The 10,796-nt window shown below is 36.8% G+C and overlaps 1 protein-coding gene across 1 annotated transcript; it reads right to left on the bottom strand.

The window, feature by feature from the left end:
- Positions 1 to 4,233: 4,233 nt before the first annotated feature.
- On the bottom strand, positions 4,234 to 8,267 carry LOC141325744 (uncharacterized). The gene is made up of 4 exons (XM_073834489.1): positions 8,096 to 8,267; positions 7,149 to 7,242; positions 5,980 to 6,176; positions 4,234 to 4,436 (listed from the first exon to the last, which is right to left on the bottom strand). The coding sequence occupies exons 1-4, from the start codon at positions 8,235 to 8,237 to the stop codon at positions 4,243 to 4,245; spliced, it is 627 nt and encodes a 208-aa protein (XP_073690590.1). The 5' UTR covers positions 8,238 to 8,267; the 3' UTR covers positions 4,234 to 4,242.
- Positions 8,268 to 10,796: the final 2,529 nt, after the last annotated feature.

The following is a 10,796-nucleotide window of genomic DNA, read 5'->3' as shown; positions in this document are numbered from 1 at the left end:
GTCAAACAGCTTCAACTGACTGATGATCTACACAGAAGAACTTCTATCACGAGCACAGGTGCTGCATATCTAATGATCACTATAGAGACTGCTTCAAATTTGGTTAATTAATTTAATAACTTAATATTGATTATTCACTGGTCTCACAGCAGCTCTTTGAATTCTGTGTGTTAACTAACATTCTCGATCTGCTTTTCATTAGGTACCAGTCCAGCCTTATGTCTTAAAGAAAAAGAAATTTTGACAGAAAGAGTGGGTGCTTAACTCACCAATCAGATAAAAATGGAGCTGGATTTGGCGTAGAGAGGGTTATTTCATTAACCAACTAGGGGAAATGTACAGGTGAATTATCGATACAAATGCTGAGCTTTTATGGAAAAAAGGGGGACAGACAAGATGTCTAATAGGAAAAATAGGGCTGATAAAATAAAAAGTTGGTCACTCCATTTTGTTTAGGGACATTTTGGGGATAGATTGAGGAAAAATAATAACTATAAAGTTCCAAAATCATGAAAATCACAAATTCTGTCATCTCTGGGGGAAATGAGATAGAAATGTTGATATCCATGGATCATAGATTATGCAGAAAGCTTCTATGCTCTTCTCTAAGATTCTCATGAGCAATAACAAAAAGTATATGATGAAAATTTAAAGTAGACAAATAAATGACATTTGAGAAATTACAGTTGGCTCTCAACTGCACAATGCTTAGAACAATTATTATGAACCAAATAATCTGTTAGATTTTGATGAGGAAAAAAGAAGAGGTTTACATAGCAGTGTTAAATTGTGTGGGGACAGAAGTTACCCAGTTGCATAAAATGATGTTTATAACCTATGGGAAATACAACCAAAACTACACTTAATAGAGGCTGATAATGAAAAAAACGTAGTCTATTCAAAATCTGAGGCTAAAATCGTTCATTCACAATCAGCTAAGGTTGCATAAAAATAAAAATAAAAATGAATTTAGTCAAAAAGGGGGGTGTGTGTGTGTGTGTGTGTGTGTGTGTGTGTGTGTGTGTGTGTGTGTGTGTGAAAGGGAGAGAAAAAGTATGAATGATGGTGTGCAATGGTGTGATATGGAGAGAAAGATAGTGTCTGACGAGACACTGAGGCAAATCAATTATTTTGTCAAAACAGCTGTATGCAAATATTGAAATGTGGGCCCACAGGGCAAGTTATGCCCAGTAAAATTATGACCATGGATGAATTTGGTTAAGTTTCCTGGTCAGCACCTAGGTCATTGTTGTGGCAGAAAGAAAAAATGCCACACTTGCGCAGCGTATTGCATTGGAAGGCAAAGCAAGAAAGATTGCTCTGTCCACCCCACAGCTAACCTTTTTTCAGCATATCAGGATGAAGCGGTTTCTGTGTTAAAATGATAAAACAATGTTTTTGTGACTGTTAACATGAATAAAGTGGGTTGAGTGTTTTCCAGGTTGAAAGGCCTATGCTACTGAGCAAGATAGGTCTAAGAAATTATCCAATGGTAGTAGGACAATGATAGTTGTATTACAAAGTGAAAACTGAATTTGCAAATTGTTGAGAATGAATTGGAAATTAATTAAAAATAGTAACATTGTTATCTTTAGTATAAAAATGGGTATTAACCCAGCTCATTGTATTGATAATAATGGATATGAGAGTCCAGGACCAGGACAGCCCTTAACCCACCTGAGATTTCCACAGGTCGCTCCAAGAAGGACGACAGGCCAGATGAAAAAATGAGCAAATCTGATATCACTAATAAAAATTCTGAAAGTTTCCCTTTACAGGTAACAGCACAATCAAGGCCAGGAAATGGTTGGCTCCACCAATAAGAACCATTGAGGATGCAGTTATGATCTCAAGGGAGAATCTTACATCAGCATCATGGTTGCAGAGTGACACCGGGATCTCCCACCATAAAATGCGCCAGCCAGCTTCAACAACCCTACACAGCATGAAGCGAGGGATCAAGGGCGTGCTAGTAACGACCCTCTCTTGCCAACGAGGGAAAGACCATCGCAACGGCTCGTAAAGAGTCACCCTGGTGAAGATGTAGGCCAACAAATGGAAAGGAGGAAATGGAAAGAGAATGAAAGTTGAAACAGACAACGAAAAAGAACGCAAAAAGAGAAGACAAAGACTAAAGAATGAAGCAGACATGTAAAATTGTGTCATGAAAGAACTTTTGATATTAGGAAGGCAGGATCTTTTTACTTCTCCCCTAAAGTCAAGTGTGAATGAGTGGGGAGAAGGGTTTTTGGTCCTGCAGCTCCGCCAAAGTCGTTCCATAATCTGGTCACTGGTAATAAAGCAATGTGACCTACCTTAGTCACCAGAATAATACCGAATAATGAAGATGCACTCTGAGTAAAGACATGCAAAGATGAGACTTGATAAGTCTCAAAGGGGGAAGGTTGAAGATTTTTATTGGTCAAACGGGAGAAAATCAGACAATATGCTTTGCATGCTGAGAAGCTGCTTGAAGAGAGAGAAAGAAGATGACGAAGGCGACAAATATCAGTAAAGTGATTGACGAGCTGCCCCATGCAAAGGGGGACGTCTGGCTGACAAAGGTAAATGAACATACAGTGGTGTATGGGAGCTGAACACGCAGCGACATCACTGTGTGGGAGTGATCTTAGGTCAGTACAGGCCAACGAATAACAGCCACAAGGAATGGCAGATCAAGAATTTGAATGTTATAAAAAGAAGGGGAATATTGATGTAGGAAGATTAAAAGGAAAATGTATGTAAAATATGGAAAATACCGCAATGTAAAGAGGACTATTTAGAGATAAAGGAATGCCCACTACATATATTTGATGAAATTGATATCGCATTAGCAGACATATGGTGGATATGTGGACCAGAAGAGGGCCTCTTGTCATCATTACCATAAAACTGGTCAGGATTATGTACTAGGGTTATGCTAACACATAAAATTAGTTAAATCGCTCTAGAAGAGGAAACAAAAAATTAAGAAAAAAGAAAACCCAGAAGGACTTATGAAACAGACCCTACAGTTTATATTGATTCAATTGGTTAACCTAGAGGAATACCCAATGAGTTTAAAGCTAGAGATGAAATCAAAGCAATGTTGTACTTACATACCAAATAATACTGCACCTGGAGGTACATTTAGCGAAGTTATGGTTAAGTTTAAAAAAAATAAAAAAAATAAATTAAGAACAGAAGTTAAAACAAATGCCGGAAGAGACAGTCAAACATGGGATTGACTTGATTTGAAATTAAGAGCATGGTTTGCCAAATTGAGAATGTTCTTAGGAATTGCTATAATTGTAGGTGGATTATTATTTTGCTGTGTACTACCTTTATTGAAATCCCTAATTAGCAAAGCCACAGGTAAACAAATAGAAATGATAAAGTATCAAGGTGATGAAAAAATTAATCTGACTCAACATGAACGTTATCAGGACTTGCTTTACAAGGCAGCATTAAGTTTGCAAATGGCAGATGAGATTTCAAATACCTCTGATGAAGAATAGGAATGTATCTGTAATCTGAACCTTTGTATTATGGATGTTATTTTGTTTCATATGTTACAATTTTTCATTCTACTTGCATATATTCTACATAACTGTGACAACCACAGGCAAGGCTCAACCAATTGCACGCACATACTTTAAAAGATAAATTAAGGTGTTGGGGTCTTTTACTTCTTTCTAGTCAAATGTGAAGGGAGAGGTTTGGCCTGATACCCCTTCAGAGTGCCGTTGCATGATTTAGCCCTTTGGTAACAAAACATAGTGACTTTGGTTGGTCAAAATGTGAACTAATCAAGCCATTTAGGTATCAAATGAAGCTACTATTATAATCATGTATTGCCTGTGTTTGAGAAGGCCCACATTAGAAAAACATAGCCGTCTGGGAATGTGCAGACATACCTCATCTGCCTTATCTGCACGTCCTGTTGTGACCTAAATGAAAGATATATGATGGGGCCTCTTCCCTGACTGAGTGGTGGCCCCCCAGTCCGTTTCCTGATACCGGACTTAAGGAGAACCATATGTGTGGAATGTATAGAACACGCCTAGGAGAAACACTATAAAGGAAGAATGCCAAACAGAGACCCGACAGATTCTCCTGCAGAGGGTTTCTCATTCTTTGTTACTTTGTTAATAAAGTCTTATCTTCTGGCTTCAAAACCCCAAGACTTATGTGATCTTTCAAAGCAGCGAGGGGAAAACCACTTCATTAACTGTAAATTTGTTTGTGTAAAAATTCAACATGTTACTCCTCTTCAAAAAGGGATCTCAGAACAGAAAATGTCTCTGACAGACCATTAATTTCAAATATGGTGTTGTTTGCAGTGTTCCCTCTACATTTTGCACAGTGCACAGAGGTCTCCTGCCACTGTACCACACATGTTTTGCAGCCAATAATGCTCCGGCAACACTCTGTGAAGACTGGCTCCTCAATAAATTCTAAAAGACAAAATGAGAAAAACTAGTCATTCTTAGTGTGTCTATATGACCTTAACTCTTAACCAGCACCCCTATTTTTTGAGAATTTTCTGAAAATGACATATAACCAACTACAAATGTCTGTAGCTCTTAAACCCTATAGTCCACAACTGGTCTTTTTTTAAACTGACACTTGAAACTTTGTTACCCGAGAGTCATAATTCAAAGTAGCAAAGAAACAGAGTAAAACAAGGTAAACATTTTACATGAAAGTTACTTACTATTTCTGTGAACGAACTTAACTTAGGGAAACATTTATCAGACTTTATGTTAAAGGCCTGAAAACAATCAATCAATCAAAAAATTTGCTGACTAGACATTGGCTTGGTTTTCAAGCCTTTTAACTACTTGGAAACCGAGGAGCGCAAGTGACAGGTCGTGCAACCAGTTTTGGATTAAAAACTGGGATGCATTTTGAAGAATAGATCCTTACATTGAAATTTAATTATTTTTTGGATTCTTCCGAAGTGATCTGAACCATAAGAGATAAAAGATAAGTATTGCTGTTCATTTTGCTCATGTTTACATTATCAGTCCTTCAGGATTTCATTTAACCCTTTCCTCTCTTATGTACTGATTGCAAAAACATGTTCAGTACATGATTCTTAAATGTTTTAGCTTTCAAATGATGCATAGATTTATGATAGTCAGTTGAATATTTGTTATAAAACAAAGGTAAATAAATGTAATAAAAAGTATAGACACATCCCCAGTGTATCCGGGCCAGGATAATGCCATCTATGAAGTTAATAGCTGTGTCTGAAATCCCTCCCTATCCACTATTTAGGGTGTCTGCCATTTTCTAGTGGTGTCCGAATTCTGATTGAACGACATCATACTCTACATTTGTTCACTACTTTTACCCACAGCCCTTTCTGATTTAGAGTGTACATCCGATGTACACTTGCTGAAGCACTATTTACCACAATTCAATGTGTAGAGGACTGAGCTTGAGACAATTTTATATAGATGACTTGTTAAAATTAAATAAAATATTAATAAGGTAATTTTGTTTTATTAAAATATTATTTAGGCATTAACACAATTTTATGTGTTTGACTAACAGTCAGGTATTGTAATAATATGTGGCATTGTTGTTAACATTAATATTTCATATAATATTGTCTAAATAATAGGTTAATAGGTACATCGGATGTACACTCTAATTCAGAGAGGATTGTGGGTAAAAGTAGTGAACGAATGTAGGGAATGATGTCGTTCACTCAGATTTCGGACACCGAAACAAATTGGCAGACACCCTAAATAGTGCACTATATAGTGGATAGGGAGCCATTTCAGACACAGCTTTTGTTAATGTATCGTTACATCATAAGTTTTAACACAAAGGTTTGCATTTGTACATGTAATTAATTGTAGTGGATGAGACATAGGTGACCATGGTTAAAAAATGTAATAATGCATATTTGGAAAATTACAATTCTTGATCAAACTGGATTCAAAATAAATGTACATGTGGGACAATGACTATCTATTGTTTACTCACTCATACAAATAACACAGCAGAATCCTTGCTTGATGGTCTGTAGCTGGGAAGGAGTCAGGATCACTCTTTGAGTGGCAGCTAGATTGGTGAGCTCTTTGATTGCTGCAGTGATATCTGGTAAGGTCTGTGATGCCAGTACAAGCTCTTCTATCTTCTCAGTCACCTCTCCAATTCCAGCAGCATCTTCATCTTTTCGGCTATTACAAGGAAAAAACATAATAGATATACTGTTTGTGTTTTAGTGGTTTTGCTTGTGGTAGCCAAATAAATCTTTGGCCCAAACATTATAGAAGCCACTAAAATACAGAAGCATTAATGGCCAAAGGGTTGGCAAACCGGTGCTGATTTGAAATTAAGTTTCAATAGTCTGGACAACAAAGGTAAGGACAAATATGTAAGGGATAATGTATAGCGAGGAGGTTGTTATTGAGAATACAACCCCGACAGGCTGTATCGGGAGCCCGACGCGAAGCGGAGGGATCTTGAGCAGCCTGAAGGGGTTGTATTCTCAATAACTACCGACTCGCTATACATTATCCCACTTATTACATGGCTACATACCAAATAAATCATTACTTTGAAACAAAATATTGATTTAAAAAGGAGTTTATTGATAGTTTACGATTGTATTGCTTCCGCTAAACTTCTGCTAAAGAAAATAGTGTGCTCCGTCTACGGTTAGAATCATGTGAGTCCATAGCAACGCTCTGTTTTTCACGACAACGGTCTGTAAAGGCTGATTTATACTTCTGCGTCGGACCTACGCCGAAGCCTCTATGCTGTAGGCAACGCGTTGGTTTTCATTTATACTTCTGCGTCGTTGTCCGCGTTCACGTGCGCAGAGGGAGCATGTGAAACCCGAGGGAGCGTTCCTAGCAGACCAATCACAGCGCTTGTGTCCGCGTTGAGTTGACGCGTTGTTACATTTTTGGAGAGGTGCACGTCAGGGTACGCCGAAGGGTATGCGCGTCACACACAGCCTACGACGTAGCTACGGCGTAAGTTCGACGCAGAAGTATAAATTGGCCTTATACTCCGCAGCGGTCTGTTATCAAGAAATAACAGACCGCATTCTATATTGGAATTTAACCAAGCCATGTAATAAAAGTAAATAAACAATGCCTTTCAATATATGGACAAATAAGAGAAATATGAATACTTAATATTACCTCATTCTCCTCCTTTTAGAGCCCTGTACCTCCTGGAAGGCCTGTTCTTGTATAGCAAGAATCTTTCTTGCATTTTGTTTCCAGTACTGGGACCCTTTACATTAGGGGTGAAAACCAGAAAAAAGGTTAAATCATCATGAGTGTATCTCATCCCCTCTAATTTTAAATCACAAAAGTAAAGACTTAAAAATAAAACAAAATTAAAAGGTTAGTTCACCCAAAAACAAAAATGATGTCAGTTATTACTCACCCACATCACATGTTATTCTAACCCTGTGTAAGACTTCCTTTCTTTGTCGCATCATAATTTGAGATTTTTATGATGACATCTGATAATCACTCCTCAGTAGTGTTATAGGTGGCCGAAACTTGATCGATCAGAAAAAATATTAAGACATTGTTAAAATAGTGAAAGTGACTCCAGTGGCTCAACCATACGTTTATCAAGCGACGAGAATACTTTTTGTGTGCAAAAATCAACAAAATAACGACTTTATCCCACTATTTATTCTCTTCAGCTTTGGTCTTGTGTGTTTCCTTGGTGTTTTTACTTAGTCTATGTGTTTTTACTTAGTCTATGTGCGTAGAGCTTCTGGGTTGAACGTCACACGCACCACTCAAATGACCTGCGTAGACCAACAGTGAGCCTGTGTGAAGACGTATGAATAGTGGAATAAAGTCGTTATTTTGTTGATTTTTACGCACAAAAAGTATTCTTGTCGCTTGATAAACGTATGGTTGAGCCACTGGAGTCACTTTGACTATTTTAACAATGTCTTAATTACGTTTTCTGATCGAGCAAGTTTCAGCCACCTATAACAGTACTGAGGAGTGATTTAGCTATCAGATGTCATCATAAAAATCTCAAATTATGATGCGACAAAGAAGGAGGTCTAAACTGAGATAATTTTCATTTTTGGGTGAACTAACCCTTTAATGTTTCTCACCAGTTGTGCCTTCAGACTCCAAAATGGCATTCCCCTGCACATCAGTCAATACCATTGGGTCATGACACCCAATGGCATCTTGAACTTTACCGATTATCCCCTGAAGGGTAGCCTCAGTTTCCAAAAACCGGACCACCACCATTCTGCTGGGACTCAACCTCCCACCAACCACCTCAGCAAGAAAAACCGATCTGGAAGAACATCATATTAAAATAATCATTATGACACACTGCATTCAAAATCCTATTTAATGTAAATAGTCTATGCATTTTGTATATCAATAAAATGCGCTCAGTTTGCTTTTATAGTATCTTTGGGTTAACTGTTGTGAGAATGTAACAATCTCTTCTTTGGAACAGGATCAAACAATACACAAAGTTCCATGTACATATTACTTTCATAACATTTTGCATAAGCTTGCAGACAGACACTGCAAAAACATAACCTTCACCACTTTCTTGGCAGAGGTTATGAAAGTCGGGGGGAATGTTAAAATGTAAATGAAAAGTACAAGTAGTATTAACTATTACACTACAACTAAAAAGGAGGCAGCTGGAGATTATAATATTATCAAATGTGATGAGGTGCTTTTCATTTATATCTAATTATATTTTAGACTTTCCCGTGGCGTCTGTCGTTATGCAAACATGCACTGCGCTCTCCACAATGACCGTTTGCATCCCTGAAATTTATAAATCGTATCACAGTCATTTAAGAAGTTAACGTTACCTTTGAAATGTTTTAGAGGCAGTGGCCCTGGGGGGGGCTGAGGCAGCCCGCTGAGCAGATGATGATGATGATGTACTAGGAGTAACAGTCGCAGGTGATCGCATAAATGAAAAACGAGCTGTGGCATTTGAAGATGATGAGGTGTCCTCCTCCTCACCATGAACCTCATAGTGAGCTCTTGGAGTAAGGACCAATGTACTAAAAAAACCAGAAGCTCCAGGAAAAATGGCCACATTTGCGTCGTCAGTCACATATAGACTATGTGCTGAGACCTGTCAAGAAATGCATAAGTCAAATAACCGCAAGTGTTTATTTCCACATTTTTCTCAATTAGTGCTAATATTTTCCAGTGACTACTGAGAGATTAACTTCTTAAAATCAGACACCACAATGTTTCCGTTAAAAGAAAAGTTTTACGGTTTCGCCAGCGAACGTTAACGTTAGCTATCGTTAGAGTTCGTACGTTAGCTTAAAACATTTTTTACCTGGAAAATGCGACTTATTTTTTCTGCAGTCATGTCTTCTTCCCTGAGAGAGACTCTTTTATTGTTTCGAAAAACAACGTATTGATCCATGTCTGCTCTGCTCTATGATCACGCTCAATTAGTCGTCACAGCACGTAACTTAATTTCTTCATAACTGTCAAATGTGGCGGTCTTGTCACGTGAGTGCTAACCACATCCGGTCTCGGAATATGAACAAACGGGCCTTTTTTTAGTTTCTGTTTTAAAGTAATTTTATTTTTTGATATCCGAAATAGAAAGTGAAATTCAAATCATTTTTAACATTTCACTCATCTCTTTTTGACACTGAAAAAGAGAAACGCTTTGTATTTTAATTTTATATTTTGTATTTTAAAACAAAAATCAAATAACCACTTGTTTTTGTTTTTTAATATCCGTTTCTGAAAGGAAAATCCAATGACCAAAATATACACAGACCGTAGACAATTCTCCAGAATCACAAACACATTATAGAAATGTTGAATGCAAAACAGAATTGCGTACCCATATGAAGAACCTTTTTCTAAAGTTATTAACATTTTAAATCTAGGAATACTTTAGTTTATTTATTTAGGCTATTTTTTTTTCCATTTTAATGTACATTTAAATCACAATACTTTCTGTTTTTTTACTTTGCCATTTAATTCAAATTAAACTAGTTAATGCTTCTGTGTAACTTACAAAGAGGGTAGTGATGGCAAATTTGATCTATCACTCTTTTGACTATTGTAATCAATCTCTTGCTTTTTAGTTTGTTTTTGTATTTATTCTTAAGTTCTTAAGTAAAACGCAGTAAGAGTAATGATACATTATAATATGATTATGATATTATAAATTACCATGTAAATTTCTCAGCTGTTTCAAGAAGCTCAATGCACTCCATTTTATGCATATGACAGTTTCCAGGCAAGCAACATGGTGTTTTTCTAAGCATATATGCATATCTTTATCTATGTATATTTATTTATTAAGATCAGTGTTGGGGCTAGTTACTCAAAAAAGTAATATATTACATATTACATATTACTCTCAAAAATAGTAATGCCTTACTTTACTTTATTACTCCCTGGAGAAAGTAACTAGTTATATTACTAGTTATATTACTAGTTACATTTTTTTCTTACACAAAACACTGTTATTCTTAACAAAAAAGCAAACATGACCTACTGAGTGCATCCACGGCAGAATGCAAACAAACAAAGCTCCTTTAAAGTGCCCCTATTATGCCTTTTCAAATATGATATTTCATGTAGTGTGTCATGTAGCTGTATGTGAACATAAACTATCTGCAAAGTTGTGACGCCGACAGTGCACTATAAATGAAGTTTTTGTCTATCAAAAAAAGAGTCGGCTCCACTGATCTATAATAGAGAACTGGATTGCTCATGACGTCATAAAAGTGAAGCCACCGCGCCGCCATATTAGTATTCCCTACTATTTGCATACATTCTATTGAGTAAATAGGAAAT

This window comes from Garra rufa, chromosome 1, assembly GCF_049309525.1.
Source record: "Garra rufa chromosome 1, GarRuf1.0, whole genome shotgun sequence".
In the NCBI taxonomy this organism is placed as follows: Eukaryota; Metazoa; Chordata; class Actinopteri; order Cypriniformes; family Cyprinidae; genus Garra; species Garra rufa.
The sequence above is the reverse complement of the archived record's forward strand: the minus strand, read 5'-3'. Positions and strand labels throughout refer to the sequence as shown.

Coding starts and splice junctions, on each gene's coding strand:
- LOC141325744 (XM_073834489.1), bottom strand. CDS start 8,237: ATGGTGGTGGTCCGGTTTTTGGAAACTGAGGCTACCCTTCAGGGGATA. Junction 6,177..7,148: donor TCTAAAAGGAGGAGAATGAG/GTAATATTAAGT, acceptor TCCTTGTAATAG/CCGAAAAGATGAAGATGCTG. Junction 4,437..5,979: donor CTGCTGTGTTATTTGTATGA/GTGAGTAAACAA, acceptor TTTGTCTTTTAG/AATTTATTGAGGAGCCAGTC.